This window comes from Leishmania infantum, chromosome 27 (assembly GCF_000002875.2).
Source record: "Leishmania infantum JPCM5 genome chromosome 27".
Taxonomy (NCBI): domain Eukaryota; phylum Euglenozoa; class Kinetoplastea; order Trypanosomatida; family Trypanosomatidae; genus Leishmania; species Leishmania infantum.
This window is the reverse complement of record NC_009411.2, coordinates 508,151-526,595: the sequence shown is the minus strand read 5'-3', so window position 1 is coordinate 526,595 and position 18,445 is coordinate 508,151. Positions and strand designations below refer to the sequence as shown.

Sequence of the window (18,445 nt, the reverse complement as noted above, 5' to 3'; positions counted from 1 at the left end):
GTGAGCACCAGCTTCCAGTGCTTTTCTCACCTTCTCACAATCCGATCGTGACGCACAGACCCGAGTTTGGGCGAAAACGACAACACGGAAACAGCTCACGAGTTCGCGCGCACACGCAAACACGAAAAACAGAATACACTGACTGCAGCGTGACGACAACACATTAGTCACGGTATATTAGCGGCAGCACAGATATCTAAATCCGCCGCTGCAACTCCAGGACGCAGTAAGCAGCCGTGCAACAGGTAGTGCGCGTCGGCCTTTTGGTTTCTGCGCTGACTTCTCTGCTTCGCTTAGCGTTCCTCTCACGGCAGCTGTAATGAGCAAGTACGTGGCCCCCACTGGCAAGGTAGCGCCAGCAGCCCCCGCTGCGGACAACGGTGTTGCTGATATCACCAAGGTGAAGATCTGCTCTGGACACACGCGCCCAGTATGCCACATTAACTACAGTGAAATCATCGATGGCACCTTCTGGTTTGTGACATCGTGCCACGACGCAAAACCGATGCTTCGCAATGGCCAGACCGGTGACTGGGTAGGAACGTTTGAGGGGCACAAGGGCGCTGTGTTCTGCTCCGCCTTCAACTCTGGTGCGACGCGGCTGGTGACGGGTAGCGGCGACTACTCTGCGATGGTCTGGGACGCCTTGACTGGCAAGAAACTTCATGTGTGGAGCCACCCAAAGTACATCAAGTCGTGCGACTGGATGGATCAGCGGATTGCCACAGGCTGCTTCGATGGTAACATCCGCATCTACGACGCTACTCGGTACGATGCTGACCCTCTGTCGTTTGGTAGCCCCGACGCCATTAACGTCAAGTCGACATACTTTTTGGACACAAACACCATGGTGACAGCGTGCGAGAACGTGATCATGAAGTGGGATCTCCGTGACACATCCGGGCCCTACCTGCGCCGTGAGATTCCCGGTCTCAACTTTGTCGAATACACGCACCGCCACTCTATTGTCGCCGCTCATGAGAAGAGCATCAGCTTCATCGACATCACGTCCTTGGAGGTGAAGGACAGCTTCACCACCTCGGAGGATGTCGAGTGCGCGTCTCTCTCACCAGACGGGCAGCGCGTCGCGGCCGGATCAAAACTGAAGGCCAAGGAGTTCACGCTGGATGGCGTCGAGGTGGAGTCCAACCGCGGCCACCACGGACCCGTGTTCCACATCCGCTGGGCCTCAGATGGAAACTCCTACGCCTCCGGCGCTGAGGACGGCATGGTGCGCGTGTGGCCCTCGCACGAGATCATCGAGAAGTACGACACGGACGCCTAGTGGAGTGCAAACAGTGTCCGATGGCGTTCTGGCTGAACAAGAGGGTAAAGGTAACATACGAAAAAAGGAGGAACCCAACACGAGGTGAGGCGTCAAGGCGATGTGCCGTGAAGTGTGGATTATCCACATAGCCTGCAGCCTACGTTGCAGGAGAAGGGGCACAACCGTGGGCCTACTTCTACTGCTGCAAGAACGAAAGGCAAGATCTCTTTTTCGAAGTTTGGGTCAGCCTATTCCTTGAGCGAGTCAATCAATGATCTCTGCTGTCGCACACGTGTGTGCAGGTACGTGTGTGTGTGTGTGTGGACTCCTCTTGTTCGCTTCCCTCTTCATATAGCTTCACGTCTCGCGTGTTTTCAATGATGGCCGAGTGGTGCATGTGCGTCCTCTCTCCTCCATCTCCTTGTGAGGCGTGCACTCCCCCTTTCCTCTTTCACCGCCAAATTCTCTTGGAGAAGCCGGGGCACCGGCTAGTCAAAGGAAAGGCATCAACTCAGTCACAATGCCTTCCACACCTTCTTGTGTGTGCCGCAAATCTCTACCGATTCGTATGTGCCTTTAGGAGTTTGACGGGAGGGTTGATGGGCGAGGCATGTGGCACACCTCCGCTTGCGTTTCGTGGAGGTTTTTGTGTGCTTCGTTTTACGTTTGCGGGTGCACAAGTGGGTAATGTGAGAGGGGAAGGGGGACTGGAGCAACAGCAGCTTCCCAAGGTGACTATGAAGCACTACCCGTATTTCGAGAATGTCGGGGAGAGAGCGAAGACGACTACTGCCGCGGAAGTGAGGAGCCGACAGAGGAGACCGATGTGCGTTTTGGAGGGCTTGCCCTTTTTTCCTTTTTCGCCTCTTCTAGACCATTCTTCTCTTCGCCGCATCATCTGCTCCAACCACGCGTAGTGCCCTTGGTCTTATTGTGTGTGTGTGTGTACTTTTTTTTTTGCGTTTTGGGTGCTTGTTCTGCCTGTTGATCTCACTAGTCTAGTTGTCACGGTACTTTTTTTCTCTGCGTTCCCGCAGGCCCTCTGCAATGCGCTCCTCCTCCGCTGCTGCAACCTGACGTTGCCTTTTCGACGGATGGGGCGTAGGGGTAGGATGTGACGGACACACGTAAGGTGGTGCATCTTAAGTACTCTTTTTCCTTTAGATGGAAAAAAAAGGAAAGAAAACCAGCATTGCTGTTTGGCGCGCCAGCACTGCAGCCATCGTCCGCGGGCAAAGGTGAGGAGAGGGAGGGGGAATCTCATGAATGCTGAGCATGAAGCGAAAGTGAGTCGCCTGAGTGGGAACGGACCCAAGGCCACAGCTTCTCGCAATGATCGGGCTTCTCTTTTCCCCTTCCACTCCCTTGCCACGGATGATGGGGGACCCCCCAGAGTCGCATGACAGGGTCCAGTACCCCCACTCTGTGCGGGGAAGCCAAGCAGCCCCCACCCTATCCCCCTGCCAATGCCGAACCACTTCTAGTGGTGACAGGGTTCAAGCATCTACGGCGTGCGGGGAGTCAGAGCGTCGTATCGCTACTGATGCCGGCCGTCAAGCCCTAGATGGCGTTACGTTGGAGTAGTCTGCGACCGTGAATACGATTGTATCATACAATAGGCGAAGTGCGGGTGTGACTCGGACGTATCCTATCCGGCCCTCACTTCCCACTTGTGGGGAGCCTGCGCCGCCGCGAGAGGGAGGCACTAGGTGGCGAGCGGCACCTTGGGAGCGGCTGAGAGGCGACCTGCGAGACGGAGGGGGGGGGGCAGAACTTGAGTTAGAGGCCATGCTCAGATGACGGAGTCAACGCATCGCTGTAATGCGTGTTCATGGCCACTTCGCACCACTCAGTGGACCTGTGATGGGCCGGAGGTCGAGTTGGAGGTGAACTCGCGTTCGATGACAGAACGGCCACGCTGATAAGAAAATTCGAAGTCCCTTGCATCTGCGAAGAAAAACAACCACGCAGCACGCCATTCAGAACGCGACGGATACAGACACCTCCACTCGCCCATGTAGCGGCTCGTGCCGCACTCCCCTGCCCTTTGGTTCCTCGTGTGTGCATTTTTTTTTCGTTTTCCCCTCTGTTGGCATTTTTGTGCGGCAGAGGTGTCACATCTACCACGTCAGCACTCTCGTCTGTTTCTGGTTGTTCTCGCCGCTTGCTCACACTCACTCACGATTACACACGTATTCCCGTCTCTCTCCCTCCCTCGCCCTTTCCACATAAACCTACATACACACACATAAACAGGCACATCCACATCCACATCCACACACCCTCCTCACTCCCTACATCCTCTGCTGTCTCCCGGTCAAACGACCAGACGCCTACGATAATAAATGAATCGGTATCGCGTTCAACGAACTCCATCCACCCAGCGGCGTTTATCTCGTCTTTATCTCCTCGCCTCTCAAAAAATAGAAAAAATTTCTCGAGAAAAAAAAAAGACGGCCGCACTACTGCCTACTCATCGACAGCAACACCAACAGCGAAACGGAAGCCATGCCCCCTAGCGTTCAGCGCATCCCGAAGCCTCTTCGGGCGTCCGTAAGACTCTCTTCTTGAGATGCTTGTCATATTCAACCACAGAGGTCGTCTGTACTCCTTGCAGACACCCATATCACATAAACATAGCCGTTGATTTTCCTGCACCCAAGCAGCAACCAGGAACGCGTACAAGACGCTCAAGGATGTGTTGGTGAGGGCGTGCCTCTTCCAGCACGTTTTTCGATCTGGGATTTTGAGATGCGAACGTGATGATGTCTTCTTGCAGCATGGAGGCGCGCGGCAAGACGATGGCCGTGAGGGCCACATTCACATCTACTCTGCATCTGAGATGCAGGGAATGGTTCGCAAGGCCTATGCTGCAGTTGGCGGGATGACGGAGGTGGGGAGGAAAAACTTCTGCGAGATGCAGCAGATCGTGAAGGGGTAGACGATGTTCGCAGTTGAGTTGACGCAGTGCTCGACGGCGATTACGAACGCTGCTCCGGAGGTGTGAGCGAAGGCGTAGGCCAAGAACGACCTCCAGATTTTCCTGCCGCGCTGCGAGCAGACGGTAGAGATCAGCTGTGAGGAAGGGGCCCACCGGTGCCGGTGACACTGGGACAACGGGGTACAGTGCCTTGCTCGACTTCCGAGAGCTGGGGTCGGCTGTAAAGAAGCTGGCCGAAATATTCGAAGGCATCAATTCGTGGCTGCCGCAGCTGATACACGAGGTTGAGGAGACGCGTAAAGACATTGATGCGTCGATCTTGTTGCTGCACACATCGATCCCCATCTCTGCGCGGGAGGCTGCTAGTCAGTTCTCCGAGGAGGTTTCGGGGCTGCAACCCCCAGGGCCAGCTGGACACCGCGCTGTACCCGTTCTCTGGGATGAAGGAGGCGAGCTGGAACACGACAGACTACTCGGTGGACAACTAGGAGATGCATGTGCTCGCCACGATTCACAGGACGATGCCCTCGTGGCACAAGATGGGGTGCGAGCCGCGCGACAAGCTTGTACAGCCCGTGCGTGTGGCGCGTTCCCCTGGGATGCACGAGAAACCTCTCTTGGTTTGGTGGGGTGATCATTGGGCGCTCTGGCGAGTTTACAGAGTTCATAACGCCGCTCCTGCAGAGGTGCCTTGGTGACCAGCCCGCGTTCACGCTTGAGAACGTGAGCAGGTTGAACCAAGAGGCTGAAGTCCGTGGTCATCCGCACTGCCGCCGACAAGGTGCGCTACCTGATAACCGTAATCATGCGTCTCGACATCGAGCGCGCGCTGATCGAAGGCGAGTTAGAGCCGATGCAGGGGCTGAAGGTTTGGGCGGACAGGGTGGAGTACTTCGGCATTGGCACATGCGGCCACGATGATTTGGGGTGCATGCAGAATGTGCAGTGGCCGAGTTATGGATAGGGCGGGTTCCCCTTGCTCACGATCTGGTCGATCTTTTCCACGCAGCTGATGGCAACTATCGCGAAGGGGATCGGAGACAACACGGTCAACACGTGTATCCTCGACGGTGACATGACGCCACCCCTGGAGCAGCAGCGCAAGAAGGTGTGGAGCAAGGGATGCATGTCTCCGACGATAATGGACGTTGTTGTCAAGGCGATCGGCAATCTGTTGACGAGGACTTGCCTCTGTGCGCACCTGGAGCGCCACCACCTCCGAAACAAGCACTCAGCGGGCATGCGTGCTTGACAGTCGCGCGTGACGACGGCTTTCCCCTCTCTTTCCTTCTCTCCATCGATGCGTTCATTGGCGGCGCTCTCTGTCTTTTTCTTCGCGTCTTCTCCTGCTCACACACGCACACGCACTGCTTGCACCGGGTGGGCATTACGGTCTCCTCCTCCACCGCCCCCACTCTTTGCTTGATCAGTGCTTTCCACTGTGCTCCTCCTTGCCGACCTCTTTGGCACGCTCACCCCTCTCCGATTGGTCTCCCCCCGCCTCTCCCCGGCATCATCGCGCACCCCTCGCCTCTGCCCTTCTCCGCACGTTTGGTGGCTCACTGCCGTGTCTCTTTTTTTGTGCTTTCTCCGTCTTTGTTGTGTTTGCGCTCTCCTCACTACTCTCCTCTCGTGCGCTCGTGTGCGCGCACCCGCTGTATCTCCTCCCAACCCTCTCCCGTGCCTTTCATGTTTTTTTTTTCTCCCTCTGTCTGAGGCGACGAGCGGCACTGTCGGTGGCTGATGGCGGTCTATTGCCGGTGGTGGCGCATGAGTGTGTGCGTGCTGGCGGCTCCTCCTGTCTCTTGCTGGTTTTCTCTCTTCCCCGTTTTCTTGTTGCCTCTCTTTTCTCTCTCGATGCGTTGCTTCCCTGCGCACAGGCCCTCTTGGTGCGATACATGAGAAGCGTACGCTAGCCGTTGCGTACCTCTCAAGAAACATACGATATGGCGAGAACGAGCACTGTGAATGCCGTACCCGCCGCGACAGCAGTGCGCGATGCGCACACACGCGGGCACACCGAAAGAGCGAGCGTGCTGCCGTGTTGGACCCGACACACTGCCAGGCTCGCCATGTCCCACACACACACACACACAGACGGACACGCCCTCGCTCTTGCGTGCTTGCCATTCCCCTGCTTACTGTCCACGAGCAGGACGCCGTCACGGCGCGTGCGTGTCTGTGTGTGCTGCAGACTGGAGGGCAGGGAGCGGGTGACGTGATGTGTCCGCCAACGGCGCGACTCGCTCGCTCTCTCGCTCTCCGACTCCCTGTCATTCTCCATCGCTGCCCGCGCTGCAGTCTTCACTGTACCCGCTCTTTTCTCCCCCGTCCTCTTTCGTGTTTCGGTGTCGACGCACACGCCGCCACCTCCCTCCCCGCACCTACCCCCGCCTGCACTCATCACACCCTACGACGCCAGCTCTTCTCTGTCGTCCCGCCACTCACAGCTCTCCCCGCACCGTGTTTACACCTCTTTCGCTCCAACAAACCGCCCCTTTAAGGATGTCCTCTGATTCCGCCGTTGCTGCCCTTTCCGCTGCCATGACCTCGCCGCAGAAGTCTCCTCGCTCGTCGCCGAAGAAGACGGCTGCGAAGAAGGCCGCGGCGAAGAAGGCCGGGGCGAAGAAGGCCGGAGCAAAGAAGGCGGTGAGGAAGGTGGCTACGCCGAAGAAGCCGGCGAAGAAGGCTGCGAAGAAGGCCGCGAAGAAGCCGGCGAAGAAGGTCGCGAAGAAGGTCGCGAAGAAGCCGGCGAAGAAGGCTGCGAAGAAGCCGGCGAAGAAGGCTGCGAAGAAGGCCGCGAAGAAGAAGTAAAGCGCGCCATCATGCTTGCCCGTGGCTGACTGTACGCTCTTCTGAGGCACACGTGCCCGAAGGCGCATCATAGATCCATCTCTTTGTTTTTCTTTTTGAGTTTTTTTTCCGGGCTATCTCGTTTTTTTTGGTTACGCTCTTAGGTTCCCCTCCTCCTTGGTGGTGCGTGTGTCTCATCCTCCTCCGTTGATGGGCTTGCTGCATCGCCAGCAGCACACGAAAAACAAAAGAAAGCGAAGAAAGGAATGCCTGGAAAAATGTAAGCAAGCGGCAGAAGGTGCTCCTGAAGGTGGAGGCGTGACACCAATAGCCGTCCTGATTGTGCGCATGCGCTGTGATCGATGCAAAGGGAAAGGAACGATGGCTGTTGAGAGCCATAATGGTCCTCGGGCTGGCGTACTGCGTTTGGGACTCCCTCTCTCTCTGCGTTTTGATGCACAGCCTGCTTGGAGCTGCTCTCCGCTTCCCGTGCTTCCGCCCTCTCTTCCTCTTTCTCTCCCCTTCCTGTCCAGCTTCTTCTCATCGCCGAGGCAATGATCTGTGTTCTTGTTGTTCCCTTCCCTTGCACTGCTCTGAGCCTCTCTCTCTGGCAGTGATGAGAGCTTGTGTACTCGAAGGGAGTTTTGTGCTGCGCTACCCACATATTTTCTTCAGTCTCGTCACAGCCCCTCAAGAGTTGTTGACGTGCGAGCAAGTATGTGAGTGGGGGTGGCTTCACGTGGCAATGGGTTCATTGCACGCACCCGCGAATTTCTCGACAAGTAAGGACACATGTGGCTGACCAACGTGTGGACGGTGTGCCCACCGCAAGTGCGAAGGGAGGGAGGAAGGGATAAGGAGCGAGATAAAAGGAGAGTGGAGGCAGGGGACGATTCTGTGCTGTGCGCTGGGGCGCATGTCACTCGATAGTGCGAGGGAAGGCGCATCCAGCCGTGCCCCTTTCCCTCCTCCTGTCACTGTCGTATGTCCCAAGGGCGCCGTTCTTTTACGCCCTTCATTATTTCCTTGTCCCTCTTCCGTTTTCTGTTTCCTGTGTGCTAAGCGCTGCGTGTTACACCGAAGCGGCCAACGGTTAAACTGTCTCTCTCTGTCGGTGTGTGTGCACAGGTGCATTCAGGAGGCGGTGCTGTACCTTGCTCTCCCACACCGACGCCAACTTGTCTACTCGCACGCAAACGTCCAAGCAAATACGCCCTCGCTCACCTTTGGGGAGGGGGGGCTGAGGGGGGCGGCGAAAAAGACATAAAGCAGCGTCAAGTTAGCGAGACGGGCAGCACTGACAGCTACTGCGGTGGCAGAATAAGAGAGCCCAGCTCGCAGCTGAGAAAAGCAGAAGAGAACAATGGGCGCTGCAGCTGCGAAGCCCGTGCGTGAAGCACCTGTCCGGTACGTGGCCAAGCAGCTGCCGCGCCTGGACAAGATTCCAGTGGAGCAGCAGTTCAAGAAGCCGCAGTTTACGGCACAGGGCATCAACACTCGCCAGGACGATGTGAACACCGAACCACTCATGTACGTGGAGACGTCCAAAGACGCCAGCAGCACCGAGCTGACGGACCATGTGGCACCGCGGTGGTACTTGAACACGTACCTGGAGATGTCCGACAACATGCGCACTGACCAAACGGTGATTAGCGGCAACCTTCCTCTTGCGTGGGAGCGCGATAAGCATGAGCCATATTCGCTGGTGCGCGGCCGCATCGATGACGAGGACCTTCGCTGGGTTCTCCAACCGGAGCAGCGCAAGAAGCCTCTCGACGAGCTGCTGGGCCATACGAAACTAGAAAGACAGGTTTTGCAGGACATCCTCGATACGGTGGAGCTACCCCGCACACAGTACCGAAACTACAAGGGCAAATTACACAAAAGCATCGACGACGCCAACACTCACATGACGGCGCGCAAAGAACAAATCGAGAAGGCTCGGGAGGCGGAGATCCTGCGTCAGATTGGATACACCGAAGAGGAGGTTCTGAAGGAAGAGCAGTACCTGACGAATCGCTGCCGCGGCGTGCGCACCCTTGACGAACTTGGCGCAAGTGACCGAGAAAAGCGCCGACAGCAGCGGGCGGCCGAGGCGAGCGAGTTAGAGGACATGCTGAAGGAGCGGCGCATCGAGCAGCTGGAGCGTGGAGAGGCAACCGTGACGGCAGAGGAGGTGGCTGAAAAGCCGGAGGTGCTGCAGATGCGCAACAAGCATTTTAGCACACACAAGAACGTCTACAAGCGCATGTACGCTGCAGACATTGGCAAGGACGAGCGCAACCAGTCAAAGTTTGTGTGGTGGCTCGACCGCACGCGGCGCATCAAGCGCGCTGTGGACACCATTCACGGTGTTCCGGTCTACAATGATCGGCTCTCAGCGAATGAGGAGCAGACGCGCAAGCAGATGCAGGAAGCGGCGGAGTTCAACTTCTCAATATCGCGGTCGCAGGGCGCGAAGGGGTTCACCGACCCGCGCGGGCACTACGATCAGTTCATGGATATTATGCGCTACAACAAGGAGGAGATGCAGAGCGACACACATGTTGAGGTCCACGAGGACAGTAGCGCCGAGCACCCCATCTTTCAGTTCCCCCACACCCGAGAGCACGGCGCGAAGCCAGCGCCGACGCGCTTTGCGGACCGTCGCGACCACGCACAGCGCGTCGACACGGATGTGACTAAGCTCTTTGGGTTTGAGGGCGAGTCGCCTGCTGCTACCGCTGCTACACCTGCTGCGCCTGTACACAGTAAATCGTCTCCGTCAAAGCAGGCAACCAGGGGGGCTGACGGGCTCACGTACCCGAGCGGTCGGGCGAGTGCAGGCGGTTGGGAGAAGGCGAAGGGCGCGAGTGGCTCCACACCAGCAGCATGCACAGAGGCTTCGCCGCCGACAAACAGGGATGAGCGGGAGCACTGAGTTTTTATTTCCTCCTCCCTCCCCTTGCACGCATGCACACCGTTGCGACTCTAGGTGGGCCTCGGCGCATCCGCTGGGGTGACAGAGGCGATCCTGCGCGCCGCTTGCTCTTCCATGGATGTGCCCGACACGACCTTTTGCGGACACTCGGCTCGCACGTCTGCCGCACCTCGAGGTCACATATAAGAGCTCCTTGTGTATGATTGCGCCGCGCGCGTCTAAGTGCAGACTCGTGCCGGCCTTCACAGGGCTAGAAATCGACGATGTCTTGCTGAGTTTGGCTTCCCTCTGCCTACTGTACATGTTTGTGTGCTTATGTGAAGGGGGTGGAGTCGGAGGTAGGAGGTTGAGTGTTCGATGTGCAAGAGGTCACAAAAGGGAAAATAGAATATCGACAGCGCACTGACGCTGAACAAAAGAAGACAAAGACGATTCACGCAGACGTATGCGAAGAGTCTCGGTGAGGGGGAGGGAGGGGCAGGGATCGAGCCGGAGGTGCGGAGAGGAGGAGGAGGAGAGGTGAGACGGGCTGGCCTGCTCATAACTTTTTGTCGTTGTAGCCCCTTTCGCGTTCTGTGTTCTTCCTGGGTTGCATCCGCCCTATGCACGTGCGCGTGGGCGGTTGCCTCGTATGCTCACGCGAATGCTCTGAACCTCTGCCTCTTCCCTTTATTCGGCGCCTCTCCATCCTCTTGGCGCTCACTTTCACTATCCACGCCAGTCGTATGTGTGTGTCTCGGTACCCCCCCTTTGCTGGAGCTCGTTCTACGGCTAGCACTCATCATTTCGCGCTTGCCATCCTCCCGCCTCGTTCATGCTTGTGCTGCCATGCGACTGCGCTTTCTTCGGTGTCGCTGGCCGGCACGTTGACATTAGCTCTACTGCTCTCTCCTTTTTTTTTGTTCGATCCGTCTGCATCTGCCTCCGCCCCGTTTCACAAACCACCACGCACGAAAAGATCGCCTCAGCTGCTCTAAGCACCACTTCAAAATTAACAATCAAAAACTTCGGTGGAACACTTGTTCTTTCTCCCTCTTCCCTTTCCTCACGCAGAGGTCTTCGTCCGCATCTGTCGCTCGCCACTCTCCGTTCTGCTCTCACAGCTCACGACAGGAGATAATAAGGAGGGAGCGCAGATACGCGCGCCCCTACCTTCGAGGACTTCTCTTTCAGTACTTAGCTTTCTTCTCTCCGCCTTGTGGTGCACCTGGTTGTAGCACGTTGTGCGAGGGCGACACTGGCCAACACGCATCGACGGAAGAAGGCCATTTTTTTTTTCGACAACGATGTCGTCTCCTAGCGTGCTGGAGCTGTCGAAGCAGCTGATGCAGCTCGACAACCAGGCGAAGGCCCTCCGCAACGAGGTGGAGTATCTTCGCGCCACGAAGCGCTCCCTCGAAGTGTCGAATACGACTGAGGGCAAGCTGTCGGAGATGCGGGACAGCACGGGTAGCACTGCCAAGTCTCAGCGCTCTCGTGCCTCGGCGCGGCGCAGCGGTACGGCTGGCGGTACCAGCATCTCTCTCCCGCAGGACTTCATTGACGATCTGGCGCAGAAGCGCAGTGACGTGGAGGCCTCCATCCGCACGCACAAGAAGCTGCTGAGGGAGAAGGAGGCCCTGCAAACTGCTCTGGCCAAGGCCGAGGATGCCACCGAGGCGGCCGAGCAGGAGTACCTCGGTATTGTGGAAGTTGTTGGCATCGACACCGACGGCAATTCGAACTCTGCGGTCGGCCTCAAGAAGAAGAACGCGTACGGCATCGCCCTGAAAAATGCAGTGGCGGTGTATCAACAGCGTGAGAACGTTCGCATTCAAATGGAGGGCCAGTCCCGCGAGCTGCTGCGCCTTGCTGCGATTCTGCAGGAGACGACCGATGCGGAGAGTCAGCGCGCCGAGGCTGTAGAGGTACTCGCCGAGCGCAAGACGAAGCTGGAGGCGCTGCGCCACGAGTGCGACACGATCGCGCGTGCGGCGGCTCGCAGGGAAAAGATCGCCGACAGGAACCAGCACGGCCTCACATCGGAGGATTACATCCGTCACAGCAACTTCGACCGCCGGGTCGCGCTGCACGAGCTGTCCAAGGAGGACAACCTCATCAAGCAGAATAACCTGGCCATTCGCTACCGCGCCATGCAAATTGCGAAGATTCAGGCGCACCTCGAACTGATCGGTGACGCCGTCACCGGTGATGACATGGAGGAGGAGGAGCGCGTTGATGCGGATATTGTCGAGGAGCTCGCGAAGGAGATCAACGACTTGTACGATTCCCACCTTGTGGCGAACCTTCGCATGGACACCATCGACTGCGAGATTGAGAAGATGGTGTGGCGCGCCTCTGCGTTGCAGCACGCAAAGGAGAGCACTGTGGTGGAGATGGGACGTGTCCGCCGCGAGCACCGCCGCTACCTCGACGAGCTACAGAAGACCGTCGATAAGGAGCGCGTTTCGAACGGCCAGACCATCATGCAGCTGCAGGACGAGCTCGAAACCCTTCATAGGAGCTCTGCCCGCAAGAAGTAGCGGCCAAGGTCGTCGCCCAGCTTTGAGGCTGCCTCCGCTGATCGCTTGTAAAGGAGGTTAGAGAACGAAAAAAAAAGGTAGTAGTGATATGCGGAAGGGTGTTGATCGTCGTATTGCGTCTGCGTGCACGTGTATGTCGGCGCGCGTGAGTCGAGCTGCGTCCGAAGCTGCCGAAAGTGTCCCGTATGGGTGGGGGGAACGGCAGCGGTGACGAAGCTTTCGCTGGCGCGCAGGCATATGCTTTCGGTACGGTGGCGTGACGCTTCTCTCCGCAAGGCTCTGTATATACGGATGCGTTGCTGTATCAGGCTTAGACAGCGGTATCTCAACGGTTGAAACCGTTCTCGTGGGCAAGCAGAGGCAGGTCGATTGTCTGGGAAGGTGTTCACACCGGCATCGGCTACTGTGAGTGGAGCGTGTGTGGAAAGGCACAAGAGCACGGCTATAGTGAAGGTCGTAGCGCGACAACAGCTGAAATCTCTGCGTGTCCCCTTCACTCGTGTCATTTGCCGGGCGCCTTCTCCGTACACCTCCATATCTCTCGGCTCCTTCCCCCCCTCTGTCTCTCTGAAAGCCCACAGCGGTCAGGTGCATTGGCCGCTTTTCCGCCACTTCCATCTGCTCGTGTATCTGTACTCCTCTCTCTCTCCCTCTCTCTTACATTCTTCCTCGCTGCGCCTGTGTTTGTGTGTCGGTGTGATCGGTTGCCTTGCCCCCGATGGCCTCCTTTCTCCCATCGTTGATTTATCTGGTTGGTGTGCTACCGTTCCAGGGGCCTCACGAGCTGCATTTCTCTTTCTCGGGCAGTTTTGCGCGCTTTGTGCCACCGCTGCTGCCATCTTTCTCTCTCTCCCTCTCCCCCCTGTCTGTCTCTCGCTCGTTGTTTCTCACACCCTCGCTCTCCTGTATTTCGTCCGCGGTCAGAAGAAATGCGTGTTTGCGTGCGCGCGCGCGCGTGTGTGTGCTTGTGCTCGTTGGGTGTACACGCATGTAGCCGCATCGTTGTTTTAACTTTTTCATGTGTTCCTTCTTTCCCCCTCCCCACTTCTCTACGCGGTGGATGAGGATGCTAGGCGAAACGAAAAAAAAAACGAAGAGAAAGCGTGGGAGTAGCGGCACTTGTTAGCTAGCGAAGAAGGTTGCCGTTACGGCGCTGGTGCTGCTGGAGCCGCTCTCTTCTCAGCGTTCTGCGTCACCACTTCCCCTCCTCCCTCCTCTCAGTCTCTCTCCTCTCCACGGCGTGCCAGACCCTGAAATAGCCTTCTCTCTCTCGCTCTTTGGCTTCCTTCATTCTCGCTGTGTGGTTTTCCGTAATGCTTGTCGCCTTTTTTTTTGCTCGTGTGTTGCGGTCGTCTCACTTGTCTCTGTTTCGTAGGTGTGTGCGTACGTATGTGTCTGCGTGTGTGTGTATGTCCCGTCTTGTCCATCCCCTTTCCCTCCTCTTCCCCTCTTTCCTTTGTATGCCATGATTTTTTTTGTTTCTTTGGAGTCTCTCGCTCTCTCGTCCTTGACTTCAGGCTCCTCTGTGATGGCGAGAACAGCAGAATCACGTGTCTGTTAGCAAGGGGAGGCGGAGGAGGGCCTGCATGGCGCAGACGTGTGGCTATGTGCGCCGTCTTTGTGGGCGAGTGCGCATCTGTGTGTCTGGCATCAGAGTGTTGTCTCCCGGCCCCACTCTCTCTCTTATCTGTACTCTCTTCCTTTTTTTCTGTTTGTTTCTCTCCTCCGTCATCTTACGTCATTTCCCTCGCGCTGGCATGCGAGGGCGTCGTTTTGCGGATCTCACGCAGTCGAGGCGATGGCGACCGAGACAACGCCAGGCGAATGCGTATTCGGCACAGCAACAAAGCAGTTTGCCACGAGCGCTGCTTTTCAGCGCCAAGAGCTGCGTGTCGGGCTTTGTTCCTGTCGCTAGATGCGAAAAAAAAATGATCGAGGCGCATTAGGTAATCGCATGAGAGAGCCGCGCTGAAAAAGCTGCCCGAGCTCACTTCCTCTCCGCGTGTGAGATATGTGCGGCGTGGCTTTCATGACGGAGCAGGTAATTCAGCGCAGAGCTGTAAAGATGTTAGCGTTGACGAGAGGCGCATGGCAACAGGATCAGCATGCGACGACGACCTGGCAGTCGAACTTCTTCTTTATGGCTGCGCATAAGTCACCGCAATGGGGTTCCAATCTGGCCCGACGTCTTCAAGCGGTTCATTTCCGTTCTTCTCTCTGTCTTGCTGCCTCCAACTTCTCATGAACTACCCTCTCGCCCCATCGTACACATGATCATGATTTGTATGTGTATGCGTGTCTGACTTCCTCTCCTCTCGTCCTCTACCGCGACCTCATCACAGCCCGTTCTGCGGCTCTCTTCTTATTCTCTGGACACCACCGTGTCTTCCCATACGCAGTACGCTGGCGCGTGTCTGCGTGCTTTATGCCTTCATTCGAACAAGGGCTGAGCGGTGCGCCTCTGCTTACTCCTCTTTGTAAAGCTTGTCTGCGTGCGATACCACGCACAGACGAGACTGCTCACTCACTCGCGTTAGGCAAGAGCTCACTGACTTACTCACCACCCACGACGTTTCCGCTTGTTGCCTTCCTCGGCTCCCCGACCTAATCAATAAAAAACAAAGCAACAGCACGAGCGGTATCCAGTCGCCTCGATCCACCTCCCTTCTCATTCGCCCAACTTGTCCTCTCTCTCTCTCTGTTGGACCCATCGATTGCCATCCGTAGACGCCATTACGTAGCCCATGTCGTCGTCTTCGGAGAAGGAGGCAAAGAAGCAGGAGGAGCTTCGGCTGGCCGGCAGCGACTCCGAAGGCGCGCGTGCTGCCGTGAAGGCACAGCGCGAACTGAAGAAGAAGCGAGACGCCATGCGCAAATTGGAGAAGAGGCTCAAGGGTATCAAGGACGATGCTGCCAAAAAGGTGGAGTACGACGCTGCGAAAGCTGTCGTGGATGAGGTGGCGGCAGAGGTAAACGCGATCGAGCGAAAGCTGGCGGAGTTGACCGGGAAGGCTCTCGAGAGCGCTGCCGCTCCTGAACCGGCCCCTGCCGCATCCCCTTCTTCACCGATTTCTTTGACATCGGCAACCGTGACGGCAACGGGTAAGGAGGCGGCAAAGGAATCCCAGATGCGTTTTGTGGGTCAAAGTGGCGACGAGGCCCGTTCCGCTGTGAAGACGCAGCGCGAGTTGAAGAAGAAGCGCGATGCACTGCGCAAGGTGCAGAAGAAAATGAGGTCGTGTGGGAGTGACGCCGAGGCCGCCGCCGCTATGGAGCAGGAGGCGGCACTGCTCGCCGAGATCGGCCACCTCGAAGCCCTGAGCGGGGCATCGTCGGCTCCGTCGACAGCGCACGTTGCGGCCGCCCCTTCCGCCTCGACTCCTGCGACGGCTGCGGCCTCGCCAACAGCGTTGGTCACCGTCGCGACCAACAAGAGCAGCGGCGCCAAAGCGGTGATAAGCGGCGAGCCTGCCAAAGAGATCACTGCGGAGGAGCGGGCGGCGTCAGCGAAGAGACTGCACGACCTCGTTCAAGGTGCCATGGATGCCAACCGGCTCAAGTGCCTGCACGTTCTACCGCGCGACGCCGTCGTGCACCCCCGCATCGCCGAGGTAGCTGTGCTGATGGAGCAGATGCTTCTTGTCGGCGGCAGTGCACGCGCCTTGGCACTCATCTCCGCCTTCCGCGAGCTGAGTCGCGCAACCACCGTCCTCGCCGTGCCATCTCTGAACGAGGTGGACACAACCGCGTTTGAAAAGCTCATCCAGATCAACTTTGACTTTGTGCGCCGCAAGCGTGAGGCCTCGGCCGGCATGCGCCACGTGAAGGATGTGCTCGTGCGCCGCTTCGTCGCGTTGCGGGACGAGGTAATTCACCCAAAGCCGAGCATGGTCGACCTCATCAAGGACCTCGGAGGTCCGCGTGAGGTGACGCTGAAGATACTGGACGTCATTGAGGCCGAGCTGAAGATGTCGTTCAAAAGCATTGTAGAGGATCGCTCGCTGCCGTACGTTTCGAGCAGCGACACTATCTTAGTGTTTGGCCGCAGTAGTCTGGTCGAGTACATCTTGTTGTCCCGTTCGCGTGATCCACAATGCAAGCCGAAGCGCGTCATTGTGATCGACTCTGCGCCCCTCTTTGAAGGCCGGCAGCTGGCCGAAAAGCTCTCGAGCGCCGGCATTGGCGTGACGTACGGTCTCATCACGGCATGCTGCACATTGATGCCCAAGTGCACGCGTGTGTTCATGGGGGCTTCGGCTGTGCTGCAGAACGGTGACATGTTTGGCCGCTGCGGCATGGCGCTCGTGGCGGCCTGCGCGAAGCTGTTCCGCAAACCTGTGCTGTGCTTTAGTGAGAGTTACAAATTTGTGCCAGAGGTGTGGGTGGGCAACTTGGCACAGAACACAAAACTTGCGGACATGCGGCCTGCCGCGGAAGTGCACGGCAGTGACACAGGCACGCACAGCCCGCTTGTATACCACACCCCACCCACGCTATCCCCTCCTCAGCTACGTGCCTCTGGGGGTTGGGGCACACCGGCGCGCGGTGCCGACTTCCTTGCACGCAGCGGTGGCGGTGGCGCGGTTCCGTTCTCGTCAAGTGCCTCCGGCTACCTTTACGATCTGACGCCTGCCTCGTACGTAGACATGATCATCTGCGAAATGGGGTGCCTGCACACGTCTGCCATCGTGGCAGCTATTAAGGATCGCGAAGGCCGCGACACGTCGCAGCTCGTGAATCTTGTCCGGGGATGAGCGAAACAGCTTGCAGAAGATCTGGCTTGCTGCTGCGAGCATCTGACCCACGCTCACCGCGGCGTCGACTCTTGATTTGCATGGCGTACTGTGGCGGCTCGTTGCGCCTAAGGCAGAGGGCGGCATAGGGCCTTTTCTCTCTCTGTTTGTGTGTGTGTGTGTGCTGGCCACTGTGAACCTCTCTCGCTCTCACCTTGTGTGGCGTGGCGTGGCGTCATTCTTAAATGGATTCGTCTCCTTCCGAACAAGAGCAGTGACGAGCAAATAGAAGAGAGGAGGAGCTGGGACAAGGAGCGGGCGCGGAAATCCGCAGGCCTTGTCTCTCCTTTTCCGTGGCCCGATAGGCTTCTCCCTGGGCGTTTTGCGCCGTGCTGGCAAGTGGCTGACAGGCTCCCTTCACTTGCCTGCTTTGAGGGCCACCTGCACACGTGAGCATTAGCGCAGCCTCTGTGATGCAAGCCTGAGGGAGGGCGGTGGTGGCGCACCGTAGTCTGCGGTGCTTCGGCTGCTCTCAGGTGCGGTACCACGCTTGCGCCATCACAGGGGTCGTGACTGGAGCGTAAATACGCAGTACACGCTCTCTCTAACGACAACCGCAACAATAAAAAGGGAGGAAACCAAGATGAAGTTGACAAGCGATATGACGCGGGCAGTGCTCGATGTGTTTGCTGCTAAGCGGAGGAGGGAAGTGTAATGCCCGCTCACATGTTTTTCTTTCGCGTCTCTGTCACTCTCTATTTGTTACTGCTCCCTCTTCCCCTCTTCACTCCCTGGTTCAACTGCACACACACACACACACACACACACACCAATCCCCCCCCCCCACACCCACACACACGCATATGCGTGCGCACACCAAGGAGCTTTACGCGTTCTCTTTTTTTCCACCGCTTGACCTGCTTTTCTTGTTTTCCTTTGTTTCATTCCTTTTTTTTTTTCGCTGCTTTGTGCCGTCGTGTATGTCCTGATACTCTTCCTTTCACCTCCGTCCCATCTCTCCCCTCAGCGGCCCAAGCTTGCAGCGCTTCTCGTATTCCTCCTTGTCTCGGCTTCCGCTGCTGGTGCTATTGCTGTGCCTTGCTCGCTGGGTACGCGTATTGGGTTGCCTCGTGCGCGCGCGTGCAACTCATCTGCCCTCTTTATCTCGCTGTGTTTTTACCCACCCTCCACCTACTTTTCCTCCGCACTTGCTGCACGTGCGACTGGAGAGTTTTCTCATCACACCGGAACCCGACAGCGACTGCCGCG

The 18,445-nt window shown here is 57.4% G+C and overlaps 5 protein-coding genes and 1 pseudogene across 6 annotated transcripts; all 6 read left to right on the top strand.

Moving 5' to 3' along the window:
- Positions 1 to 319: 319 nt before the first annotated feature.
- Positions 320 to 1,285, top strand: LINJ_27_1140 (conserved hypothetical protein; the record flags this gene model as incomplete). The annotated part of the gene is made up of 1 exon (XM_001466321.1): positions 320 to 1,285. The coding sequence occupies one exon, from the start codon at positions 320 to 322 to the stop codon at positions 1,283 to 1,285; it is 966 nt and encodes a 321-aa protein (XP_001466358.1).
- A 2,635-nt stretch (positions 1,286 to 3,920) lies between these two features.
- Positions 3,921 to 5,631, top strand: LINJ_27_1130 (annotated as a pseudogene). The gene is given in 4 exon segments: positions 3,921 to 4,334; positions 4,336 to 4,695; positions 4,697 to 4,942; positions 4,945 to 5,631. Coding segments are annotated over 4 exon segments (1,707 nt in total).
- Positions 5,632 to 6,713: 1,082 nt separating this feature from the next.
- On the top strand, positions 6,714 to 7,022 carry LINJ_27_1120 (putative histone H1; the record flags this gene model as incomplete). The annotated part of the gene is made up of 1 exon (XM_001466320.1): positions 6,714 to 7,022. The coding sequence occupies one exon, from the start codon at positions 6,714 to 6,716 to the stop codon at positions 7,020 to 7,022; it is 309 nt and encodes a 102-aa protein (XP_001466357.1).
- A 1,342-nt stretch (positions 7,023 to 8,364) lies between these two features.
- Positions 8,365 to 9,921, top strand: LINJ_27_1110 (conserved hypothetical protein; the record flags this gene model as incomplete). Its single annotated transcript, XM_001466319.1, has 1 exon — positions 8,365 to 9,921. The coding sequence occupies one exon, from the start codon at positions 8,365 to 8,367 to the stop codon at positions 9,919 to 9,921; it is 1,557 nt and encodes a 518-aa protein (XP_001466356.1).
- A 1,286-nt stretch (positions 9,922 to 11,207) lies between these two features.
- On the top strand, positions 11,208 to 12,443 carry LINJ_27_1100 (conserved hypothetical protein; the record flags this gene model as incomplete). The annotated part of the gene is made up of 1 exon (XM_001466318.1): positions 11,208 to 12,443. One exon carries the CDS (start codon positions 11,208 to 11,210, stop codon positions 12,441 to 12,443), a length of 1,236 nt encoding a protein of 411 aa, XP_001466355.1.
- Positions 12,444 to 15,187: 2,744 nt separating this feature from the next.
- Positions 15,188 to 17,197, top strand: LINJ_27_1090 (putative translation initiation factor eIF2B subunit-like protein; the record flags this gene model as incomplete). Its single annotated transcript, XM_001466317.1, has 1 exon — positions 15,188 to 17,197. One exon carries the CDS (start codon positions 15,188 to 15,190, stop codon positions 17,195 to 17,197), a length of 2,010 nt encoding a protein of 669 aa, XP_001466354.1.
- Positions 17,198 to 18,445: the final 1,248 nt, after the last annotated feature.